The 27,342-nt window shown below is 40.8% G+C and overlaps 1 protein-coding gene across 10 annotated transcripts; it reads right to left on the reverse strand.

Moving 5' to 3' along the window:
- Positions 1-162: 162 nt before the first annotated feature.
- On the reverse strand, positions 163-27,342 carry P4HA2 (prolyl 4-hydroxylase subunit alpha 2). 10 transcript variants are annotated; one of them, XM_069028593.1, is made up of 17 exons: positions 27,290-27,334; positions 26,071-26,173; positions 20,184-20,283; positions 18,399-18,495; positions 17,077-17,228; positions 15,458-15,595; positions 14,412-14,651; positions 12,504-12,715; positions 11,599-11,775; positions 8,000-8,070; positions 7,666-7,765; positions 6,664-6,717; positions 4,232-4,291; positions 4,098-4,163; positions 1,920-1,988; positions 1,416-1,512; positions 163-672 (listed from the first exon to the last, which is right to left on the reverse strand). In XM_069028593.1, the coding sequence occupies exons 3-17, from the start codon at positions 20,263-20,265 to the stop codon at positions 602-604; spliced, it is 1,686 nt and encodes a 561-aa protein (XP_068884694.1). In that variant the 5' UTR covers positions 20,266-20,283; positions 26,071-26,173; positions 27,290-27,334; the 3' UTR covers positions 163-601. The 10 variants fall into 10 exon arrangements, with proteins under 10 accessions (XP_068884694.1, XP_068884685.1, XP_068884688.1 ...); XM_069028584.1 differs by lacking the exon at positions 4,232-4,291; XM_069028587.1 differs by lacking the exon at positions 4,098-4,163 and having other exon boundaries at positions 27,290-27,333.

Below are 27,342 nucleotides of genomic sequence, written 5' to 3' on the forward strand. Positions count from 1 at the left end.
TCTGTCTTGTGTACTGGAGTTTTAGACAAAAGACTATGCAAAACCATGATGTATTTTCTACAGGAAAAGGGCAACAAGGAAACAGGCCCTCAGAGGAAAAAGTAAAGGCCCACTGTTCCCTAAAACCAAACACTGATGCACCAATCAAGAACTTCAAATAGATAATCACTTTATGGAAAGAACATTTATTTTTGCTTTAAAACTTGTGATCCATAGAAATACAATAAAATCAACATGTACACAAAACTTTTTAAAAAAACAACTTTGGTTCAAAGAAATATTTAACATTTAAATCTTCTGAGGTACAAAAGGCACAAGACCAAGCACCCAAACAAACAGAATTGCTTACAGCACTGTTTGCACCACTACTAGAGAGGAAGACTTTAGGGAGGAAGGCAGGGGAAATATGGAAATAACTGCAACCAAAACACAAGGATGTGTACAATGCCATTAACTTTCTTTCATGGGTGTTACATATTTTATTGTTCTTTTGTTGTAAAGTGCCAGGACTCTTGGAGAAAACGATGGATCATTTCTTAGAAATGAACTGGAACAAACAACAGTAGAAAAGGAGACACAAAGGTCTGTAGCAGGCTGGAGTTCAGTCAACCTCTGTTCTCCCACAAGGTCTTAAGAATTCATTTCCTCTTTCGTGAAACCATTTGTTTGAAACTGTGGAAACAGGGAACTGGAATTAGTTATCACCATGTACCCAGTGTGGGTATCATCACAACCTGGATGGATACTTTACACAAAATCTCTCAGTTTGGGGATCCATGTTTATACTTCTCTACTCACCCAAGGGAAAATACATAGAAAGATGCAAAAGCCTGGGGAAGAAAGGATCTTCCCCAATGCACAGTTCTGGAGCCAACACTAACAGAGCAGTGTATTCTGGGGCTGGTATCACTGACAGTCAACATGCTCTGGCACTCCAGGGGAATACCTTGGAGGCTGGAGGAATATAGGTACGGGAATAGGTAACATGAAGCTTGAGAAGCTTTCAGCAGGAAGCAGAAATTCCTAGTGCCCAGAGACTCCCATTTTACCTTGCAAGGAGCTCTCATCCTTTTGCAGCTAGAACTGTGCACAGATCTTTGTAGGAATAGACCCGATTCTAGCCAAGTGATAATTCAAGTCATTCTGATGCTGATACATTACACAAACCCAGTGACAGTCTTACACTTTGTGCTGCCATTGACACAAAAACTCACTAGAAAAGCTATAGCTGAACAATGCAGCTGCTTAACACTTCATGAGATCAATGGCAGGAAATTTCATTATAGCCAAATGACTCCAGTAGTTGAAATGGCAACACCCAGGTTACTAAATGCTTTTATAAGAGGTCAGTATATCCCCAGCTTTACATACATGAGCCTTCCTTCAGGTTTTGTTCCTAAAAAAGTATTACTTACCCCATTTACACCCTACTAGTACTGGACAAGCTGCATGTCTTGTTCTATAATCCCCCTCACCACTTCTGAAGAGATTGTACCAAAACACTGCTGTTCCCTGAAAAGCGAGATCAGGTCTGGATTAGTCAGAACCTAGTCAATATAAGCAGGTTACAGTAAGGGGAGGGGGATGCCTACGGATTCAGCTGCAAGCAGCTGGAAGCACTTTAACAGGTCACCATAGACAGCACATGAAAAAAACCCTTAGTCCTGTTCTAACTCAGTCATGTTCAGAGTACAGAGGAGGTCTACTGAACACAAGTTTACTTTGTTAAAAACAGCTGTACAGAGAAACTGTTCACTTCATACATACCAACAAATGGAGATGCCCTCAAGTCTGCAAGATCACTATAACTGCAATGAAGTGCACTTGTCGCATCAGCTGACTTTTACATGGACCGTGCAGAGGGAGACACAGTAACTGGAGAGAGAAGGAATAAACCCAAACACATAAACAGACTTTACCTTCTTGGGCCATATTGCTGCCCCAAAATCTGGGAAAACTGTCGCTCCTCCAGCTTCTACATCACTCATCTGAGAAAACAAAGTCCACAAATTGTCCATTTACAAGGTTTTTTATACAGTCCCACAAGCTAAAGTGTCCCAAGGCCTGAAATTTCCACTTGCACCTCCACAAGCAGCACTGATGAGGAGGGTGCACTTCAACCAACACAAACTGCAGAAGAAGCAGTACCTGCTGTAGAACAATTTTATTTCAGCTGAAGGCTTTTGTCCAGATTATGTATGTCTAGATATATATTGCCTGGATTATATATCATCTACTTCAAATAGCCACTAGAAGTTGAGTACCTACAAGGTTAATAAGCTAATGTTCTAGAACAAGAGAGAGGACTTCAGAGTAAGCTGGTTTCAAGAATTTCATTCCACTTTATGATCCAATTAGGAAAACAAGCATCTGTTAAACCACATTTCCTCAAACTGAAACCATGCCTTTGGAACTAATTTTCATAATTTAGTTTATGCATCTTGGTCAACCACTTCAAAAACTACACAAACTATTAGAAAGCTTCTTTCGGCCCTGTTTCTATGCTGCTCACCAGCAGTCTTATGCAATTTCAAGTGCTTTAGGCAGCTCAAGCTTCAACAGCTACAGCTATGTGACTCTAAAAAACCCCATGTATCTTTATGCTTTGCCCTTCCACACTGGAATGAATTTAACCCTACTAAATTCACCAGTAATTTACAGTGGATTTATTGTAAATTCTAGACTTGACTCAAAACCCACCAAAGTTCCTGGAAACACTCCCATTAAAAATATAACATCTTTCCACTGAATTCAGTAAGCTTTGGGTCAGATTCTAATGAAAAGAAACAAATTAGTCAGATCCAGCTCCCACCAAATTTAAAAACTACTATTAATACACTCCCCAAGTCCCCAGAATCCCTATTGTAACTTAGATTTCTGTTTAAAGCAGATTTAATTACCACTCTGGTGTCCTCCTCCTTGGTACCTACAATAAAAGGGCATAAGATGCCAAAGGTGCACGGGTTTTTGCTCCTTCCAATTAGAAGGCATATGCATGCAGCCTTGCAAGCTAATATCTATGTCTTAGCCATACAACCACTTTTTTTAGTAAGGGTGTTGGTACATGTATGTGTTATGTGTTCTACATTGGACAAACAAGGGCAAATTGCCTTTGACCATGTACAACTGGCAGAGATTATGTGTACTGCTTCTTCTAAATCAAGGCTTGTCCAAAATTCTGAGAAGCAAACAACATAAAGATTAACTCAATTTAAAATGAAAATCTCTTTGCAGCAGAATATTTCACAGCTACCCATCTTACTCCAATTCTTGTTTTGAAGATTATTTCCCTCCCTGCCATATCAAGTTGAAAGTGCTTCTGGCTCTGTTTTGAGCTGCATTTCACTCTCAAAATACGATGTCAGCCATCAAATTTAAAATTCTGTCACAAAATATTTAAATTATATCACTCAAATCTTAAACACAGAAGATGAGGTGATCCTAAAGATATAATGAGTATAGGTTCATAGATAAAACAGCATCAGAAGACTAATGAGAAAACAAGGCCATTATTCCCAGCGGCAGCAATGTTTAGGATTCCAGTGTACATGGTCTGTGGGCTGTATAATGCATGCAACTAATGAATCTTTCAAATCTGCACTTGTAACCCAGTTACACCAAGTTTATCAGCTGTGCCTCCCTCCGTTTGTTGAAGCAGCAGCTGTGCTGAGCAACTCTGGCTTTGCCACACAGCTGAGGAAGAGGCTGACAGACCACAACATCAAGTGCTGTCAAACAGTGGTGGAAAAATATGACTGTCTCACATTAAGTGGCTGATAGTCAAGTTCTCCAACAGCATACCATATGAGTACCCCAAGTATTTCCCTTTGAGAAACATGCCAAATTCTCCTCTTCCCCCATGGAATCCAATTAAGTAAAAGATTCCATAGTAGAGTGGCCAAAAGGAGAAGATGGGTACTATGCTCAAATTTTCTGCTCTGAGGTTAAATACCACCAGAATTCTATCAATTCAGATGGGACAGCACCTGATGCTGAAAGAATAATGAAATCCCTACTGCTAGATGCCAGGAAATCTCTACAAATAACCAACTGCATAAGCTGTAAATAAGATGCTGCTAAAAGATCATCATACTTACATAGTTTAAAAAAGTGGCCACACGATTTCCAGTCCCTAACCGCTTGAAAGCATCTGGCTCATCTTTCTATAAAATTAAATGAGAGTAACTGCAAATTTCAAGCTCCCAGACAGTAGACATACAGAGGTACTTACATAGTTAAGAAACGTCGCTAGCCTATTTCCTTCCGATTTGAGTGTGCTGTCAAAGGGTCGCTGCAACAGACAACAACTTTAACCTGGGTTCCAAATAGGCTCTCACTAGAACTACGTACATGCAGCTCAGCAGAGATCCTCAAGCCCAATTTAAGAGATGGAATAGAAAGGGGACAACTGATACAGGGCAACATTAAAGCCATCAGAAGCTGCAACCAGGGTGCACAGCTGCATGCACAGAGCACTTGGATGCAACGAGGAGAAGTTGCACTGAAATATTCTGAAGGGAGAAGAGAAGCAATGCTTTCAGGGCCTGTGCCACAGATGTTATCCAAGTAAGGTCAACAACAGGCCATTATTCTGGGCACTGATCCACAGTCAACAACTGAGGTGAATACAAAAAACTAATCTTTAGTGGGCTTTAGATAACACAGATTCTTGTAAATGTAGCAACTCAAAGAAATACTGTCATAAGAAGAGCAAATGCATGTTTTGACAGCAGACAAAACTATAGAGTAGTTTCAGGAGGTTGCCTGTCTAGGATTAAAGACCACATCAAAAAGATCAAATTGTCTTTACTCTGTAATAAACAATGAGTTTCATTTGTTGAAGTTGAGATCACACTGGTGCCATGCAGAAGCAGAAAGAACATCTAAAATATCAGTGTCTTTCTTGCCTTCCATAAAATTAAATCAGAAATTTATTTACATTGCTAATAGTCAGGAAGTCATTCCAGTCAGGAGACATCAAGGTGCATTTTTTCCACACAAAAGCAATAATGTTCAACATTTAAAGAAAACAATAAATCAATATTGAAAAAGACAAACAGCAAGGAAAACCACAGCCACCATGTCTAAGATGATGTAGTTCAGTCTGCTTGAAGCATATTTTAATAAACAAGTGTTCTTTCCTGAAATGGGTTCATAAAAACCCCAAGACTTACACATGCAAATCCAATCCAAAAAAGCCAACATAAGACCACTGAGATACAGGGAATTCCCTGGTTACTGCCACTGCTGTGAAACCCATGTCCAACCATGAATTTCTGAACTTCAATAGCAAAAATCTAACTTGAACAACCAATAAAATCTCCAGGTTGTAATAGGCAGCTACTGAAGTGCCTCTATTTGAGAACTGCAAGGGAACAAAAAGCTTCAAGGCTGATCAGAAGCTGGGGAGACCCAGCAGCACCTCTATTTCAACACAAAGTCTATGATGCACAGAGAGCCTGCAGGACTAGACCAAAACTCTGGCAACCACTGCAATTACCTTGCCTCAGCTGACAACTGCAGCCAAGGTTAAGTTCCACTTGGAGCTCTGCTCCAGCTCCTAATCCAAAAGTAAAGTCCACACTGATGGACATTTGATGCCTGAGGTCCTTGAGTTCAACGGCTTTGAAGAGAATTCAGGAGCATTTGCTCAACTCAGGAAACCAAGCAGACTTAAGAGGAAAATTCTCACAACAGGACAAAGTTAATAACAAGCTTCCACAGTGTTGAAACTTGGATTTTTTTTTTATTTTTTAAACAGTGCTAAGTTGGGTGGCTTCAATTCTGCACTCAATTATTGGGTTGTGTGCTCTGCTGCAGCAATCACTCCTACCACGTAAAACCACTGGGACAATCTGAATTATGCCAGATTCCACTGAAATACCACAGAAATCAAGGCATCAGATGGATTTTATATTTGAAGTTACCAGTCACCATAGTTCTTCAGTATGATTAGCACAGCCATGAATTTGTTTAGGGTCATTATTAAGAATCTGCTCTTTTCTCCCCACTCACAGCAAACCACAGCTGTTCTTTGCCAGGCAGAGCCCTCTAGTGCCTCATGAAGACCCAGCACCACCACCCGTACGTCCACCTGCTGCTGGAGCACTGCCCTCAACACCATCCCAGGGAACCCTTTTCAGACCCCAGCGCTGCAGCCACTCTCAGGGCTCTGCCAGAAGGGTTGTACAACCCATCAGGATTTCCATAACATTTACTCTTCTGAAGGGAGGTGGAAGGATATCTCCTCCTTAGTCAGCTCCTGCAAAATGCTTTAGAGCACACAGCAAAGCAGGGTTTGGACAACATTACTGAAATCAGAAGCCTAATGGAACAAAGCCCTCATAACCCAGGGCTTGCAGACCTCAGTTTACAAAAAAAACAATGGAAAGAGCACAGTCAAGTGCTGCATGACTCTTTTAGTGTCTCTGTACTGTGCAAGGAATCAAGGTCCCAAAGGTAAGCAGGGAGATTTGTTCATTATTCTCTTGAACTTTCAGCATCAGAGAAGGCAGTGCAAAGGCTTTTCAGAATTCATAATCCATCCATGCAACAGGCCTACATATCAAATGCTCTAACAAAAAACAGTTTCAAAAGTTCTCCCAGACCAAACTGTTCCCTCCTCCCCACTCTACTAAGAAAGAATTGCAAGTGTGATCTTACCCTAGAAAAATCAAAGTGTGGCTCGTACTGCCCTCCCATTCCATAGTTGGCAACCTACAGCATGGAAGAAGGAAGCACATAAATATCTACTGAACTGCAAGTGACTGCTGCAGAATAGAACTCGCTCTCAGAAATCCAAAGCGTGCTCTGAGAAACAGCACTTTGTGGCAAGATTATTATCTATAGTACACAATTTATTTTTAGATTGCCAGAACTGAGGTACTCAGATGAGAAACAGCTTGAGTGCTTTTTCCCTTTTGTAGTTCGAGGGTTTGTACTTATCACTACAACAGCCTGTTTAACATACAGCAGTAATAGTTTCACCATACTGTTGCTTCCTTCCTCTGAAGGGAAGGCAGATGAATGTGTGCAACTCCCTGTGGGTCCAGCCTAGGGGACAGGACTGGAGTCTGTGCGACTCGTGAATGATCTGTTATATACAAATGCCTCTCCAGAATCACAGAAAATTAACTTAGAAGCACCTCTTCACTTACTTTATGATCACATAACATGTTTTAGTTACTCTGAGGCTGTACCTAATGTGTCTCCCAGATCACTACACAATTACCTGGTTTCTATGGATAGCCTGTAATCCACAGTATTTCAATCAGGCTCTGGAACAGGAATTGAAGGAGCATGGAGGAAAAGAAACAGTAAATGGGCTAAGGTACAGCTATTCTGGCAGTGCTGTACTACTGGCACTCTTCTCTCCAACATCCAGAGACCAGAATTCATATGAGACTATAGCAGGACTACAAAAAATATTTGGGTCTTAGAAAGGTTGAACTAGAACAGAAATTCAGCTTTTGCAGACTTGAAAAATAAGCAGCAGGCATTTCCCTCAGAACAAACAGGTAAATCTCAGATTTCTGCACAAAGTTAATCTTCTATTTCTTCGATATCTCCACCCTCTCTACCTGGCACACACAGGGAAAACATCCATCTGCACCAGACCAACCTAACTAGCAGCTAATTCCACCAGGATGAACCCAGGGCACCAACCTGCAAGAGCTCAGCTGTTTTCACTGTTAACCCTGTGATCTGCTGCATTCGCTGATTCACCTTGGCCACAACAGGATCATCATCTTCTTCCAACCATGAGCTAAGGGAAGGACAGAAACACATTATTTTACAATACCAACCACCACACCGCATTTCCCAAGGCAGAAGGATTCTTCTGCCCTTTGTCAGATGGCTAAAAGAGCCATTTTCCATGCATTTGTTGGGGAAAGCTTTGGTGACATGCAAAGAAGTTCAAGTTTTCAGATACAATAGGTAGCAGGTAACAGCTGTTAAGCACAAAAACCTTAAAGCTAAAACCCTTCTCTCTGCTTACCTCTTGGATACCCTGTAGCTAGCCACTGTAAGGACACCGGTTTTGGGATCACGTACTGTGGCTCGTGCCAGCTGTGCCAAAAAAAATCCCAAGGGGGAAGAAACACATCAGCTACGGGATAGAAAATTTCTTGCATCTTACCAAAATCAACACCTGATTTGTCCAACTTCAATATCTCATTGGATGAAAGAGCTTCAACCTAGAATATAATCTGATTTCATGTTAAAACAATACCTGCAGAAACACAAGTACAATTCATCACCTGCATTTGATCCCGGAAAAAGAGTCTGCACAAGCCATGATATTGATTAAATCCATAAGTTGCTTCGTGAACAGGTTTTGAAGGCACTTTTTTTAAACAGCTGGAGTCAACATTAGTGAGAGGGAACAACAGCAAAAGTTAACAACATATGAAGTCCAAGTTCCTGGCAAAGAGAAAATCACTGGATAGTCCATGAATCAGCCTGCTCCTCATGTGGACTGAAAACCCAACCTCATTCTCAGATGCAAAATAACAAGTGAAAACTTTTACAGAACGAGTTACAAGTTATGGGGCAAGCAAATCTCCAGTGGCAGAAAACTCCTGAGGACAACTCTCAACATTCCCATGCTCAAATTTTCCAGCTGAAAAATGTCTGGAACATCTAGTTCTGAGACAGTTTGAGGTGTTATTACATGATGAAGGTAACTCTGCAAAAGCACAGCACACCTACACATTTTAAATAGTATCATCACATTTAGGCCATTTCACCAGATCTGTAGGAAAAAAAAAATGGAACTTGGCAAAACTGATAAAGTTCGCTGTGGTGTCGGAGTGACAGATGACTGCTAACAGTACTTTGGTCACTTTGGTTTCATTCTTCCAGCTGAGAACAAGAATTGGGACACTCCTTTCTTTGACTATAAGCTCGGACTACATTTAAATTTAACTACTGCCAACCGCACATGCTCTAAATCATACCTCTTTTCTTCCACTTAATTATATGTCATAGAAAGCCTTTTTACTTGCATTTCTTCAGAGCATAGAGTCATTATTTCCTTTGTTTTCCTCAAGTAAGTTTCCAGCCAGCTTTACAATCCATGTCAGCTGTGTTGTCCCTATACAAGAGTTCTTGGCAGAGCTGTTGCTGTAATTCTGACTCACTATTATTTCGTTCCAGATTTCTCCTGTATAAATCATAACAGAAGAGCCAGGCTGACTGAATATCGTTCTTCACTGGTACAGTGAAGCATAGCTTTAGGGATATATATTTTGCTTCCCAAACTTTTCATTCTGCTGCCATTTTCAAGCTTGTATATGCTTGCTTGATTTCTGCACCTAGCATATGATCTAAATAAATCAGAACTCAAAAAAGCCTGACTGCCTTGATATTATTCCCTATGTGCTCTGATAGGCAGGTTTCTTCATTTAAGACACACAATCTACATCTCCGTTGGTACAAGCAACTGATAAATGTAAGGCTTCCTCTCTCAGGGTGGAGAAATAAGCCTTTTAAGAGGCATTCGCTTTGAAAAATCATCATAACACCCTTCATTGGTCAGAAGCTTCACTGACGGTTTCAGAGTCTATTTAGTTTAGCACTGCTATTTCCTTCTGAAATTCTACACTGCTGAAACTCTGCAGCATGAGCTCAGATATTCATGGGTTCTCACTTCATGCCATATTCTTACCTGTTCAGACATTCCTGGCTTGCAGGTAACACTAAGAATTTTGGGAATATGGTTCTCATACTTTAATGGCAGACCTGCCTCAATGCTATCCACATCAATAGAGCTAAGAATTTTCTTGACCCACCCCAGCCAGTTCTGATGGGTTGCCTGAAAATCTGGATCTAACTTTTTGGAAGTGGAGTAACAGTGATTTTTGCAAAACAAGCATAAAAAGCAACTCAATTGCAGCTACTCCCAATCCCATACAGATGTTCTTGCTCTACAAAAAGTATTGGCAAGTGTAAACTGCAGAAAATGTTGAAGTACTTGGACTCAAAAGTAAAAATTTCTTGCAAATGCATTTTAGAATAAAGAACGTGCTCATCTTTCTGAGCCTAAAATAAAATAACACTTCACAGTTCTGTCTGAAAGCTTCCATGATTACTACCTAAAATTTCTTGGCTAAAATTAAGCTGTATTTAGTAAGGACCATCTCATCACAGGATTTGCATTTTCCATTCTTTCAGTAGTACTGCAGAATTTAAAGTTTTTCCTGCAGCTGAGCTATACATAGCCTTAGAAAAAATAACTCAAAAGGAAATGGCTGCTTTTTTAAATTGACAATTTTCATCTGAATCTTAAGGCTATAATATTTATCTACTCTTCTAGGGACTGACTGCAGCTCTACACTACATAGATTACATGAAAAATACCTCTAACATTAGTAATATACACAAAATTCAGAGACCAAGAATTAAGACTTTCCATAAAACTTTGAACAAAAAGGAAAAACCAAAAAAACAGCTGTCTTTAGACAGCACTTTATTTGATAAAATAGATTAAGTGATATGCTCTATGTGAATGCTTCCATTTTATCTGAAGCTCTTGAAGTTTTCTACTATGATGTAATAGGAAAAGTTCTCCATTTATGGAGGTGAGAGTCCTCACTGAGACAGGAGTGTTCAGCCAACATTTCCATAGCTGGCTGGTAGTCATAGAAGTCCAGCTTCACAAACATCCCAAATTATTAAATGTTCTTGGGAAGCATCAGTTTCTCAGTCTGTTTCTAACTATTTATGCTTGCATTCAGAAATACTTACAGAAGGGTAAATCTTCACTGGAATTTTAGTACCATATTTCATAGCAGTAGCCTTAAGAGTGCTAAAATGAACCACTCTATAAGCAAAGATTTGTTCAGCTTTACATTCTGCTCAGACATGACAGAAAAACTAAGGTGGCATCTACTACCATCACACTGCCATACTACTTTTTGCTAGAAAGGTGACAGTTAGGCAGGAAATTCCACCTCCAGAAAACCAGATAATTACTAGCTCTGCATGAGGTAGCTGCTTTTTTTATTGTGTGCAGAGTCACCAGAACTCATACCTTGAGTAACAGGGAACACGTGTGGTTTATAATAGAAGCAGTGGATTCCAGGATACACAAGCAAACAAAAAAAAACAACGCAAAATTAAAAAAAACAAACAAACAAACAAAAAAAAACCCAACAAAACCAACCACCAAAACCCCAAACCTCTAGGTATTATTCTAGCCCAACTTTTTTTTTCTTTCCACTTCTGTTGACATTTGGGCTTTTCAAATTTCATTTATGTTTGGCTCCAGTTCAAAAGGCAGACTTAAGGCATATTGCACACCTACTCCTATCATTTTAAGTCAGCCATTTACCTTTTCAAATATAGTCTCTAATTTCTTAAAAGCTTTCTAAGCCATTTACTGAGAACTTTGCATGATTAAGTGCAATAATGCATAAATACCTTTGGGAGCCTGGGCTTTATGGTCCTACATCACCAGGCAATTTTGAAATCTTTAGGCTCACAGCTGCAGTGTATCATCTACAGTATGAAACCAGACCTTTCAAATCCTTTGCCTAGTCCTTGCTAATAGAGATTGAAGCATGGAGTTAGTGAGATGGGAAAAGGGAAACTTACCCTTGGCTTAGCTAGTTGTTTAATTTTCTCAATTTCTTCATCAGACATGACATCATAGTATCGCACAATATGAGGGCTGTCCCATTCATCTTCTTCCTTAAAGGGAGCTATGAGCAGATGAGGGTTTCTGTTTCCATTGTGGTACCTACAAAACAGCCTTTTTTGTCTCCGAGGTGTCTGAAACAAAATGCCAAACAAAGCATTGTTTGCTCAAACACTTTTCTTGACCTTCAAACAGGCAAGACAAGAAGATGAGCTTCATTCCACATACATAAACAAGAGTGATTCTACAATTTACTGCAATTAAAACCAAGATATCCTGTTCCAAATTCCACTGAGCAGCATCTGAAACACTGACCTTTAGGGGAATTAAATCACAATAGGTTACAGATTAAGAAGTGCACAAGCAGTCAGCTGTAAAAAAAAAAGCCTGGTTCTTACAATTAAGACTATGCAGATGAAATAAATTGGTTCTTTTCCCTGGACTAAGAACTGAAGCCATGTTTGTTGAGAGGTACTGGAAATCACTTGGTCAAAATAGTCACTCCAGAAGAACATGCCTAAGATGCAAAAGGGAAGGAATAACATGATTCCCTAAGTGTGGTAAAGCATAATCAGCTCTTGGGGAAAAAGCCTCCTTGTGTATCTGTACAGCTGACTTTGAAAAAGCTGAGTAGACAAACTGAGGTTTCAAAAACCTTAAAGAGGTACAGCTAAGAGTTGTTTGTGAGTAACAGCTGAAGATTGAGAAGCCAAGATATAAGGTACAAATCTTGGCCTGGACAGAACCAAACTCAATTTTTTCTTAAAAAAACAGCTTCACAGAAGGACAAACACACCATGTCCCACCAAGCTTGACCACCTTTATGCAAAGGCAGCATAGTCAGGAAATTCTTATCTCTTACCATTTTCACCCCTTCACCTCTGCAAAGGGCCTCATAGATATCACGCTCTGGCAAGTAGTCAAGAGGTCTCTCATAGGCTCCACTTCGCACCATGGCTTCTGTGGTTGTCACAGAGTTGTTTATTGACTTTTCTTTCTCCTTCTCTTTCCTCTCCTTCTCCAGCAACTTCTCAAAGTAGCGCAGATTACTGCCTGCTCTCTCATGAGTGCTGTCTTCATTGGGAGAAAAACAGAGAGAAACAGTGATTTTTGCAAACTCAGGAACTGTTAGCACAAACAAGTCCCTGTATCAAGACAGCAACAATTCTTCCCTTCCTAAAGCATTATCAGGCAAACAAAGGCATTGCCTTCAGTCTGCACTGAAAATCAACACTGGGAAGTTTCTGTCTTCACAAAGGAGAGGTGCACACAGGACACAAAAGAATCCTTTCTAGAAGAACCCACCACAAAGCTTGTATTCCAAGAAAAATAATAGAAGCTTTTGTTCTTCACATTCCTTTTTCTCTCAACTTTTCTGACCAGTTCTACCCAAGATAAGCAGATCATAGAGCTCATGAGCAGAGACCAAGGTACCCTACTTGCTGCACCTGTCCTCTCCACCATGCTCATCACCCACACTGCACAAGCACACTTTAACCAAGGACTGTGATAGAATCCAGCCACAGTCTTCAGTCCCAAAGACTCCTCTCAGGCTGGGAAGCTCTGAAGTGTGTGTTACTACTTTAAGCCCACCTACAGCATCCATCTGTAGCTCTAACAGGTTTATATGGGAGGGAGTCTGGATCACTAACATCTTTGGACAAATTAGTGATTTATTAATGATGTTGGTATGAATCAATAAACATAATCAATAGACCTTTACCCCAGATAACTAAGAAGGAACAATTCCTTGTTCACCTGTGTTTCTGGATACTACCACCTAGAACAGATTCTTTTCCTTGTGGCCTTCCCACCTTTATTGTGTTTATCTCATGGAACCAACCCCAATGCTCACTGCAGTCACCACTCTTTAGAGCACAGGGCAATAGTGGCCAGATAGGGAAGTTGAGCCCAGAGCAGACAAAGCTGCTGCTTGCAGAGGGAACTACCAAGTGTGTTCCACTGTTTGCTGCTGATAACGATTTACATTCTGCTATCAGTGCTAAGCCCCACTGCAGAGGGAGCTAGGTCCAATACATACTCATATTCTTGTAAATTTTAATTTAAGAATTCTAATGTCTGTGGAAATTAGATTAATACATAGTTTTCAATAGGAAGGTTTCACCCACTCTCAGGATGCTGCTAATATCTAAACTAAGAACCACAGCTCATTAAAAAAACATGAAATACCTAACACACTAAATGTTAGCTCTAAATGAGGAGGACAGGAAGCAGGCAAAGATGGATAGGAAGAAATGCTTATTTGCTTACTCAAGGGAAAGCTAGAAACAGTTCAGAAATAAAAGGTTCCAAGAAAATTTGTTCTGAATATTCAGAAATAAATACTGTAAGATCTCAGGCAAAGTACTCTTCCAATATCCAAGAGTACCTGCACTAAGGAATATGTAAAGTTAGTAGGACTTCACAGAAGGTGCAGCACTGCCTAAGTCTGTGGTAGCCTTGATCTCCACTTGAGACAAGGAAGGCTTTTTACCACTGCCAAACACAGTACCTCAGTACACTGCAGCAAAGCACACAAGTAGTGAGTGCAGTCAGACACACTGGGGCCTTGGGTAACAACAGCATGGACCAGAAGACAGCTCGTTAGAGATACTTCATATATAAACAGACTTTTTTCCAGGACCCACATTTATTTTAAGTCATCTGTCAGGATATCCTTTCCAGTCAGCTCATGGAATGGACCATGACTGTTCTCAGTTCTGCTGCTGGCAACTCTCCCCAGCTAAAATAACGTGGTCTTTGTTCTTACCGAGGGATATCAGCCGTCTGGTGAGCTCCATGGCTCTGTGCAAATCCCCAAACTGGAAAACAGCATAGCTGAGATAATCTAGGATCTCTACTTTGCTGACTGTTGTATCCTCCCCCTCATCATGCTGCTTTAAGGCCTGCTCCATCCAGAGCACAGTGTGATAATAGTCCCCATCATTGTAGGCTGTCTTCCCCATGCCAAAGCAGTCACCAACTGTCAGGGAGGATCGATATTTTGTTCCTAAAAACAAAAAGATAGCTTTCAGCAATCCACACAGAAGCACCTTTGTCTTAATACATTGAGAGGTATCCATAAATACACACTTATTATCCAAAAATGTTTCTAAGAAACAATGCTTTGACAATACTTTAGGTTCAGTACTAAAGTGATCACCATCAGAATTAAAAAGTAAGCTCTATCTTAAACTTCTCTTTGTTTCCAAAGGAATTAATTAGAATAAAATTAACAGCAGTTACAGTGGTAAGATATTGTTTTTTTTGCTGTAGACAAAGGAAGAGCAGACTAACATCTTAACCTACAGATTAAATCTGTTAGATGATGAGAGAAGCCTGACTACATGCACAGCCAGCTTGTTTCTCTTTACTGGAAATCTGCATTTGCACATAAGCAAGCTAATGTTTATTTAAACAAACTGGGTGTGCAGTTGAGTGCAATTGCACTGATTTCCAGTTGCTCCGCTGCACAGATAAGACTTAAAATTTAGTTAATTATTAATGGTTATTAACACTTATAATAACTAAAAACATTGTGTCAGCTTATCTACCCACACGCCAGTGAAGCCTATTTAGTTGGTAAACAGCATGTTGGTAGCCACCATAACCTGTTTCAGTAGGTGTCTCAAGCAGCAGCAACAAACATTCATCATGACTCAGCTAATAATTAGACATCCCAGTATCTCTCTAAATTTTCTGAAACATCTCTATGGCAAAACCCATTGATCTTCATTTCATAAAGGACTTGGGAGAGAGTTTGAGGATGTTATCACTTCCTTCCTGTTAAAGCTGAGGAGACCTTGGTGCACTTACCTGGCAAGTTCCCTCGAGAGAGGATTTCAGGATCCAGTTTATAGGTATCCTGCAGGCGCATCAGAGCCTTCGCTGCTCCAGTCTCATCTTCTTCAGTTGGAAAAAACTGACGCTGGATTGTAAGATTTGCAATAAAGCCTTTGCAGTAAAAGGGAAAGATGTTACTTCCAGAGCTTGAATAAATATCAGTACAAGATTAACATAGAAGAGGAAATATCTGCTCTGTCTTTAGAACTGAGTTTCAAATAACCCAGATTTAAAGCCTCTTATTAGGCTCAAAAGTTATAAACACTTTGCTTTTTGTCCCTTTTTAAGAAATATGGCTCATGAGCAAAAAAGAAAGGATAAATAACTAAACTCAATTTTCTTGTGCCACACAATTACTGATGTACAATGTGAATCTAATGATCTTCATTTTCCTGTAATGTCTCTTTTTGACATGAAAACTTAATAGCTTTCATCAGATGTCCTGCAATATCCACAGAGACAACTGATTTTAGATTGTAGTACTGGTCAATGACCTCCAAATCTACATTCCAACCTCTAAAGCCATAAGAGCTTTTCAAGTCTCAGTTCCAGGGACAGAGACCCTGATGCAGGATTCCCTCACTAGGGTAGGGCCTTATGCAGTGAAGAGACTTAAACCTGACAAGTAAAACCAGGTGATATCCAGAAATAAAATTAGATGCACTGAGTAAACATATCAGGGTTACACAGCAGGTTGGTTGGGCAGAAGATGAAAACTGAATGAAAACTGCCCAACCATTTCCAGTCATATAGCAAGCCAAACTAGAAAAGGAAGCCTTTTGAAAAAGAATTAGTGACAGATGTATTCAATAGACTTGAGTATTTTATTTCCATTTAGGATGACTATTCCAAAAGGCAATAAAAGCCTTGTCTGGAAAAAACTTCCAAGTACCTAAACTTTAGCATATGCAGAGTAGAAAGGGAAAACATGCGGTGTTCTGCCTGAAAAAAAACCACCTCTCCCTCACTTCCCAGGAGTCCAGTAAAAATAAACCTCCACTTAAGAAAAAAAAAAGGCACACAAGCAAATTAAAAGGTATGCAAACAAATTCAGGCAGACACTTGACAATATGATGCAAACCCAAGGATTAGTACTGGAAGCATTTGATTTAGAAGGACAGGTTTAATGATACCAACCATATATTATCCTCGTTTTCACAGACTGACAACAGCATCTGCCAACTCTAATGCTGGGGCTGATAAAAATTTTTCCACCAGTGCAATATGGGACTCATTTTGATTCTTAATCTCGTTCTCTGATCAACATGGTCAAAAAACAGTGATCATCAAGAGAAGGAACAGACTGGGAAAGCAGCGGTAGCAGTTTATATACAGAGAACATAACACTCAACAGTTGCCACCACAGCTTTAAACATATCCCATTCTCCCTTTTTCCCCCCAAATAAAATAGTTTTTGAGCCTTGACAGAGATGTGTTTCAGTTGCAAGTTTCACTCACTTGGGTAATCTGTACACACAAGGCAAGTCCTTTAGTTGTTTTTTAAACAAACTTGGCAGTAATATTTAAGCCAGGCTTGTGGCTTTCCAGAACACAAGGCTGCCTCCTGACAGCAGTCCCCTGTAATTCCTTACCATTTGTTGTATCCTGAAGAACCAGGTTTTCCAATTCCAGCCAGTCAGTATTCAAACGTTTCACAAGCTTATATGCATTTACAGGGTGTGCCAGATACCCTTCTGGATCGGAGGCTGATTTGCTGGTCAGTATATCCATTTTTTCAGCCCAGCTGGAATGAGAAATGTTCACCTCAGCCTGAGAACAATTTATGAATGCACATCTTCCTTCTTAAATCATGCAAACTACATATCTAGATCAAATTATTGCCACTTTTACTGTCAAAACTGGCTTTCAACCTTTTAAGTTCACATGGATAAAGTGGAGGTTTCTTAATTACAATAGTCTCTTTAAAGGGAAAATATTTCCCTGCTTAGTATTTTAAACCTAACTACAGCAGGCATGCATCTCAGTTGTAACGAGCCTTAAAAATACCAGTTTATACATAGATTTAACAGATATTCTCTTTACCAGTACTTGAAGAGGAGATTACTTTGCCTCCGAAGGGCAGCTTTTCAAGAAAAGAACATTTTATGCATACGTGACCAGAATTCCTATCATTTCACTACTCCATAGCTCCATCCTCATCTTACACTCCCAAAGGAAGGTTGGATTGACACATACAGCCTCAAGTTCAGAAGTTCTTTGGAAAGCATGACTCCTTCTAAAGGCACTTGGCTCTTCTGAACCTGGACCTCATTTAGACTATGCTCCTGCCACACCCTAGTAGATACTGCTTTTGGCTAGACAAGCATAACAATCTTCCTAAGGGACACAAAGTATCAGTTGTCAGGAAGAGCCTTTCAAGTGATCCAAGCAATCAGGACAACATCAGAGATGCGCTGCAGATACTTTGGCACCTGAAGAGAACAAGGCAGGAGCACTGTTCCTGAGGGCAAAGCCAACAGAGGAAGGAATCCAGAGATTTGGTAAATGCCACTGGCATGCTTGGCTCTTGTAAGCAGGGCTGATGGCATGAAACAACAGGCAGCACAGAACACCGGCACACAGAGGCATTTAGCTCTCATAACAAGACTCCTGATATGACTCTGATGTGTCCTCTCTACACAAGTCCTGTGATAGTACAAGGACAGGGCAAAGTGGGGAAAGCCCACCAGAGCACCATTTCCAAAGAAGCAAATTCTAAGTGATATCTGAAGCAGGGACCCTTGTATGTTAATGGGAATAAATTAAACCAAGTTAGTACTATCCTCTCCCTGTGATTATCTACTGAGGCAATACCAACAAGATCTAGCAGCAGAGAGTGGTGACAAAGGTGGGGTGTGATTGAACACAAATGAAATACTTCGTCATCCTTCATTACACAAATCTCCTCCCCTACCTTTTAATCTGAGAGAGCTTGTTCTCTTCTGCTCGGATATATTCCTTCAAAGACTGTATCAAGTCCTTCTCTGCATAAATCAGGTCGGTCATTTGGCCTAAAAAGAATAGGAGCAAATATCCATCAGATCTAAAAAAGTAACAATTACCAAGTGCACAGAAGACAAACCTTAAATGCTCCAGGGCCATTAAAACCACCACAAACAACAGACAAATTAATGGTATGCACATCAATGCCTGTAAAGCACAAAAGCTGTTAGACACATGGGTCTGGCATTCAAATGCTTCAAGGGGCTTTTAAAGTCCCAGCTTCAACAGTTCATGTAGCTTTGCTCTAACCCTTTCACTGCCTCTGAATTACTTTTAGTATTACAAGTGCATTCAAGACAATTAGAAGAAAGGTTTGACACTCATATAGCTATGGAGCCAAAGCAACAAAAGATCCAAATGGTTGCCAAAGCATCTGTTCTACATATGGATACAGATTAGGTCACACTAACGAATTATTAGTGTAATCTCTGGCATTATTTAAAGTTGCAGCTTTACAATATGGGTAACTGTGGAAACAGCCTAACATTAAGCAGAGAGGAATTTCAGACTAATATTCATAGACTCACACACACACTCTCCTGATTAGCATTAGTGGAAATTGCTAACATGTCAGTCCCAATTGCTGTGACAAACTTGGCTTTTCAAAGCCCAAACTGAAAGAGCATGATGCGATTTATAACTGCAACCACAGCTCTAGCTCCAGCATTCCAAAGTAATTATGAATGAGGCATGATTAAGCAGATAGAAGGCAGCAGGCTGTTTTCAGAGTTAGGAAAGGTTTAGAAAATTTCAGAGTTAGGTAAGCGTAAAGAGAAGATGATCCTTCATGGAAGCTTTGTATAAAATGCTACTTAACTTAGAAAAAATCAGAAGCAAATACTACACATGTAGTTAAATATTGTTCAGCCAGCCGCCAGGCATTGAGGAGGTTGGCAGTGGGACTCTGGCTGAACGGTTCCACACAGTGGTGCCGAACAATCCACCAGGAGCTCTGAGCTTTGCCATTTAGAAACAGCTCCACTGACTCAAAGAACATTCTGGAGAACAGCCACTGGTAGTTAATCAGCCTCTAATACCCTTATGAAGGGGAAGTCCCCATACTGCTCCACAGGAAAACATTAGACCAATTAACAGGAGAAAACTCAGTTTGTGCTTATTTTGAGGCTCTACCACAATCATACATGCTTGCAACCTATTAGAACATTGGAACTAAATTGTCATAAAAATCAAATTACTTTTCAGATTTATAACAATTACCTAGGATTTACTCAGACCTAACAAAACACACAACATAAGGGAGTTATTAATTTTTCCTTCTGACACCTAATTCTAACTTTTTGAGAAGACAGGCAATTCCAGGTCCTGTGGAAAAAAACCTTCATATATTTACCACTTAAACTATTTTTGTAACTCAAATTCAGGACTAAGCTTTTTAGCATAAGGTAGTGTGCTCTGTTCAAGGTGACAACAGATGCACAAATCCTAATAGAACACAGGCCCCATCTTATTTTACTAAGAGAGGCCCCAGAGAAACTTGAATCATGTTCGTCACAACATTCTAAGTCAACCAACTGCAAACAAATTGCACTGATGCTGTAGAAGAGCAGCTTTTCCTAATAGAGACAGTGTTGGCCATGGCCACACGAAGAAAGCCATATGCTTCAACTGATAACTCCAACAGTTCTAGCAATCACAATAACCACATCACAACATCATGCATTGGTTCTTTCCACACCTATGGAGGTGAAGAATTCTGCTTCTGTGTGCCAGATCAGGAAAACACAGGGGAAGAACACCAACTGCAGCCAGGGCTTCATCTTCCAGATACCTCAAACCTGTAAAAAATTAAAAGGAGGAATAAAAATAATGAACTTATTTGTGAGAAACAAACTAAAGCATTAACCTTTATCTTCAGTCATTTTACCCTCATGAAAGTTATTTAGACTCTCTGAATTTTAATTAGTAAAGCTTGAAAAAACTCTTCTTCAACCACAGGAGCTGTTACTTAGCAGCCTCAAATGCTATCTTGCATACTCTTTGGGATTTACGTGGAAGACACTGGAAAGTCCACAGGAGAAAAGTAAGGGAAACAATATATTGTCCACTGAGACAGTGAGAACAAGCTCTATTGCAAGAGCAGCTCAGTGCCTTCCATGTCAGACATAACTAGAACTGGAAAATATGAGACCCACAAAATTATATTATATTCCAATAATAATAAAAGTCTAAACTAAATGGGTTTATAGCATTCTATAAAACTCAGTTATTTGAAAACTGTCTAGAAACACAAACAGTGAGAAAGCCAAATAGTGAAACAGAACATTTTGTAGTGTGGAAGTGGCAGCAACAGTTGGAAAAGTTAAAAGTGAAATTTCCAGCTCTGCTTATTCAACATGCATCGTCTCAGCATACTGGCCTCTGGGCACAGCCCTTATAACTTCTGTATTTCAAAGGCTGTGCCAGTTTAAAAACCCAGTCCCAGAGATGAATGTTGAAAGCAGATTGTTCCACTTCCAAAAGCACAGCCTGAGGGGCATGGGAGGAAAGCCAGTCTGAACAGATAGGGTCAAGCGAAGCAAGGGATTCAAGGGGCATACAAAAGAGCCTCCTGGGAGATCTGATGACCAGAACACCTTTTCCAGGGGATTTGTGAGGAGCACTGCACTTGAATCAGCCCACAGCTCGCTCCAGAGCTGCCTGTCCACCAAGCAGGAACAGCCACCAATGCCAGACTTGTGTAAGGGGCACTGGTGCTCAAACATGGAGCTCTTGGCACGCCCTTGCACAGTATCAAAATGGAGGTGACAACTCTCCACCTCAGCTCAGGAAGCAATTATTACTTTTTCCTACTCAATGTAACTGGGCAAACTGGTGGCTCAAAATTACCATGTGCGACCCACTAACTCCAAACACAGTAAAAATGCATCTAGTGGGGGCAAAATGGAATCAACCTGAGAAAGGGAATGGAAGGGAGAAAGGAAGGGAAAATACATGGAATGTCCTGAAATTTCAAGCAATGCAGCAAATAGGAAGGAACCAAGATAATTCTGCAATAACTCTTACTTGTTCCCTTGGGCTCCACACATCTGCCTCCAAAAGATGAAAGGTGGATATTGCCCTTTCTTACTTGGATTTTCAAGCCCACAGCACAAGAGAAGCCCTCACCCTCAGCTGGGCTCACCAGTGCCAGACACAAACATGAAACACACCCTCAGTGATACCACCATCACTAAAAACATTAGAAATAGCTCTGTCCTCTGTTGTGTATTATCACACAGCAAGATGATTGGTTTTAAATTATTCTTTTGATTGCTTTACAAGACTACACAAGGAATCAGAATCATTTACCACAAGTTTGCAAGCATGAGTAAGAGCAGGAAAACATCTCACAGCATCAAAATAAGTCTTCTCCTTTCCTTCTTCTGTTTCTCACCCTCCTGCAAACCACATATTTCCAAACTGCTTGTTTAAGTTAGTTAAGAACTAGTACATGGGTAATCTGAGAAATGAGTTAAGCTGAGTGAATAGTGCCATGCAGAGGTCTGCCAATACTACAAGCCACAATAAGTGATGTAGCAGAAAGCCCAGCAAGTCAAGAGCACTTGGGAAGTACATTAATTTGGATATATTAAGCTTCGTCTGTCCATCTGAATAGTCTGTCATCATTTAATGGAGTGGTTTTTTGGATGCATAACATAAAGCCTGGGAGAACAATTACAAGTAAATTTTCCAGTTAAAACAACACAACTCTACATTCTCCTGCACCTCCTCACCATGTTCTCTCATGGCTGAGGATATCTGCCAAGAAGTACACTTACTACAGCTAGCAGCTTGTCTTTATAGCAGATCTTTAACAGCTTTACCATTCTACTCAGTTTTACTTAAGTCAATAAACAGAGACCTCAGTAAACAGAGAAAGCAGCTCTTGGTCGAACAAGCAGGACACCTGGCTGCAGGGTTTGCAGATTGTTTGTACACATTCTTTTCACAGCTGTTACTGGGAAAACCAGCACAAATAATGAATTACAGGAGGCTGAATAACCACAGTCTTGGCTGGCAGGAGCATGTGTGCACAGCCACACGTCTGTGTGCCCACCCCACTCCAGCTGAATCATATGCTAACAAAGAGGGCAAGACGGGTGGAACAGGCATGAGTAGCTCATGCTTCAGTAATGGAGACAAATGTTTGTAAAGTCAGTGTGTTTTATTCAAACAAATGCCAGACAATAAGTCTGTGTAGAACAAATACTGCCTATATTCCTGGCTTTTTTTTTTCTTTTAATTCTTTACAGTATAAGACCTCAATGAATCATTACTCCCACTGGAAAGAGTGCTGTCAGGCCCAGAGAACAGTGGCAGAAAGAAAGAATGGTTCTTCTAGACAAAATAGACCAGGATGGAATTTTTCTCCACAAGTTCTTTATTAAACAAGCTTTCTAAAGACCTCATAATCAACAAGCTATAAAAATAAATACCTGATCTATTAAAGGGAAGTTGTTTGCACACCTACTATGTGTGGATAGAAAATAGCAAGAAAATCCTTGCTACCAGCATTTTTGTAAGTCCATGAGAGACTTTTCTCTCTCACAGAAGAGGTAGCAGAGTTATGTAAACAACCAAACCACCTGCAACCTTAGAAAGTCTTGTTTATGGTACAGTAGAAAAATACTTTGACAATGGATGTTTTAGGATTTTAGCCAATCACCCCAAGGGATGGCTGATCCTTGTCCAATTAGACTATGAAGAAAAAAGTCTATAAAAGTTTGTAAAATAATTAAATAAATCAATCTTGCTGCACAATTCCTGCCTGCTGGATCTTCTCTCCTCCTCCTCCCTACAGCTGCAGGACACGGTGATATACCCTAGGGCCCAGGCCTGAGGTAATAACCATGGTTCTTCAGTTTCTCACACACCCTGAATTTCATATCCAGTCACAGGGGACATAGGCCAGCTCTCAGCCAAAAGAGAGGACTTTTTTCAGGTCAGAAGAGGAAACAAACACCTATTACTCATCCAGTGCCTTTAGGATTCAACTTCTGATCAAACTGATATGCTACAATCTCTTCTATTCACGACAGAACAAAAGTCCTCCACTTGCCTGATGGCCTAACTAAAAACAGGGACAAAAAGCAGAAGTCCTTCATCCAGCTCCAAATTTGCACAGACTCCTCGTGCAGGAGAATTAAATAAAGTGGGACCAGTCTGTGCAACATAAAGAATAAAAGTCATACCCTTTATTGTGGTAAATTAGACCAGAGTGTTACTTGTACTCATGTATAAACACTTTTTGATCACATGAACTCCAGAAAAAAACCCCAGCGTTCTTCCACTCCACACTCAGTGGTGATAGCATTCCCTTGCTATGGGGCTTCTCTAGGGGAGGTGGGGAAGTGGGGTGTGATGTAACTGCTCCAAGCAAAGTCACCTCTTTTTCCAAAGACTAGGTGGGGGAAAATTTTTTCAGAGCACACAGCAATAGTTTCTTTTAAAGAACTAAGGCAGAGTCCTGCTCTCTGGTTTGGTTCCATGCTTACAGACCCAGAATTTGCTACAGAATAATAAAGCTTATGAGACAAAGTATCATAACCAGATACAGTCAACATCTGATTAAGATACCATTTTTCTGAGCTAATGGAATACAACATACAAGCTGATCACAAGTAAGGGTTACAGCCTCTCTCCTCTTCTGTGCTTGCCTGTGCTGTTAAAGACACCTGGATAATCACTCTGATAAAACAGCTGCTTTCACATGTATCTACATTTAAATATCATGGTGAAATCCATTAAGCAAATCACTACTTCAAGGTCACCTCAGGCCACTGATGAGTTCTAAGTACACACACAGTTGAGGCTCTGAAGTTTGGTCCATCCTCAAAATACAGTTTGAGGCTGGACTCTTTGATGAGACAGGTCTGTTTAGGGCTCCTCCAAACGCCACTGTTTTCTACCCTGTCTTCTTGCTTGCAGACACATCAAGCAGTACTGAACTGGTGCTGCAGATGGCTTCATCCCTTTCCCCTCCACAAACAATGGAGCTTCAAAAGTAGGCATCAAGCTGCTATCAATACTGACAGCTGTAGACAAAGTTAATGATATTTAAGTGGAAAATGGTATAAACAAAAAACCTGCAAGGCTGCTTACCTATTAAGAGCCAAAAGACAGGCTTAATTGTAAACAGATTTTCAAGATGTTGCCAAGAAGAGCCTCTTTCAATACCAACCAAGAAAAGCAGCCATAAAATCATCCACTTGTAGCAGTATTTCCAATCTTGGAGATTAGCCTGACACACGATAGCAGCTATGAAACTATTTAGAAATTATTAAATACTAAGGAATGAATAATTTTATCCTAAGAAAGAAAACCTACACCATTGGCTGAAGACTTTGAAACAAGTAATTCAGAGCTGAAATTCATTATCCACATGAACTCAGATGCACCAGTGTCCAACTGAGTCCCTTCCTCCAGAGCACACTGGCTTTACCGCTCAAAGCAGCTTACACCAACATCACCACCTTTCTTTACAAAGCATTTTAATATGCATCTAAAACCAACTATAAAAGCAAAAACACCAATAGGATTGCCTTATGTTTCTCAAGGCAAGCCAAAGGAAAATGAGAAAACGTTGTTTATTTGCAAGCATTAACAAGGACACAGCACAATCATGCAAAACTGCTAGCATTTCTTCCAACATAAAGTAAATTATAACCACCTTAGAAGCCATAATCACCTTGATTAGCTACCAATAATTTTTTAAAGCCATAACAAAGAACATTTCTTCCACACTCCAGTAGAGAACAAAACTGATGCAAGTCTCAGACACAGCAAATCCACCTGAATCTTACTGTGCACGCTCTGCCTATATGAAGCATCCTGGAGTCAAATCCCACAGTGTCAGTGAAAACAAAAAGACTCAGGGCTTTTTCCACTACAGCGTATTTTTTTAGCAGTAATATTTAGACTGCATTTTACTGTGCAAAGGCCATGAATTTAGTATATCATCATACTTGCCATTTGCTCACATAAAGCATTAAAAATATCTTCCTGCTCAGAAATAAGAGTGGTTCTTTTCATATTAAAAGGTCTACTGCCAATGAACTGTTTCTTTCAATTATATTTGATTAAAATCAGGCATTATCTCAGAGGTTATCATTATCTCAGGGGTTGACTCTATTCTAACTTCACCCTAGAACGTGCCCCCTTCCACACTCCATGTTCTCATGTCTCTGACATATAGAAAACCATGCACAAAAATCAGAACTAGACATAGGAAAAATATCTGTGTTTACAGCTTGCTTCTTTGGAAGTTTGCCAATGTGCACAGCATGGAAACTATAAACAGATTGGATTCCTGACTTAAACATCCACTGAAAAACTTCTTATGCAAACTGGTAAATCCTGCTCCCTCTGCTGTTACTCTCTTTAAAGGATGTAGTTCCTGCACTGCTTCCCAAAGTATGATTGGTTACATTAAAAAATTGAATCCCGAGGAATTATGGCATTAGCAAGAAGCCACATTCTTGTCTGTTGGTGTCACAGCAGTGCCAATTTAAAAGTGCAGAATAACGTTCTGCTTGTGAAATATGAGTGGCAGTTACTGATTGCTATATATATTTGCAACATACCTGTGGGATTATTTCCAAGTACTTAATGCCAGAAAGATGAAATATTACCCTGGTAAAGATGGCCACAGTGGCCTTTCAGCTCCACTCCACCCTCACAGAGCACCTTTAAAATTAAAGAGCAAGAGGTTTTGTTACAAAATTTTCTTCTGGGGAACACTACCTTACTACTGAGGAAGAGGGATGATTATTGGCTAGAAATACCAAACATCACAAAGTCATACAGTCCCAAAAATAGTCTTTATTTACATATCCTCTCTCCTCCTTGCTTCCAGGTTACAAGAACATTCTTTGCTCCCTGAAATAAAATTACTCCTGTCTAGTCAAAGGCATGTTTTGCCATCGTACAACATGCCAAGCTGCTTTGCCCCAGCTGAGCTGTGGTAACACTTAGCTAGTGCCTTCAGTTTTCACGCCAGCTCCTCTCCACTTTCTCTACACAGCCTTTTCCACCGAGGCTTTGGTCGCTGCATCGTACAGGTCACACACAGCTGTCTGTGCTCTCCTGGCTTGCCCCCAGCTCAGGTACACAACTATACAAGGACAGGCTTTTTTAGGAAAACAGAGCTCAGAGTAAAATTAAATGACACATGAGCAGAACAAGTGGGGTTTAAACACCACTACGAGGCTTAAGGCATCGCTTGCTCCATGCTGAGCCTATGGCAGGCAGGGAACACGCACAGCCGGTTAATGCAGCTGCCACAGTCAGCTGGCAGTCATTAAACCAGGAATGCCAGTCCTATCGAACCCAAACAGCGTGGAGAAGGAGAACAAGCTCTTCCATGATTTTTGCGATGAGACCTCTAATACGCTTACAAAGACCCGCTGGTGTTTTGCGATACCACCTCCCCGTGCCAAACCGCCGTCCTCCCAGAGCCCGGCCCGTGGGCAGCATAGAGGGGCTGCTGCTCGCCGACCCCGCCGCGGGGCGCTGGACTGGGGCAGCCACCCAGGACCCACCAACCCCAGCAGCGGAGCGAGGACCCTGGACAAGGATTTAACCATGGCGCGGCAGGGCTGGACTGCCTCCAGTCCGCTCAGACCGCGCCGCCGGGCAGCGCTCACGGCTCCCCCGCAGCGTCACTGGGGAGCCCGGCAGCAGGACCCCTGCGAGTCTCGGGGGGCTACGGGAACGGACACAGCTTGTTGCAGGCTGCTGCCGCCCCACCGCCCTCAGCGTAGGCGCCAGCTGTACCTGTACTCTCAACTCTGCCCCACTCACCCTGCATCCGCCGCTCCCGCCGCCCGTTCTAGAAGCGCCCCGGCCCTTCCAGC

Source organism: Aphelocoma coerulescens, chromosome 13 (assembly GCF_041296385.1).
Source record: "Aphelocoma coerulescens isolate FSJ_1873_10779 chromosome 13, UR_Acoe_1.0, whole genome shotgun sequence".
Classification (NCBI taxonomy): Eukaryota; Metazoa; Chordata; class Aves; order Passeriformes; family Corvidae; genus Aphelocoma; species Aphelocoma coerulescens.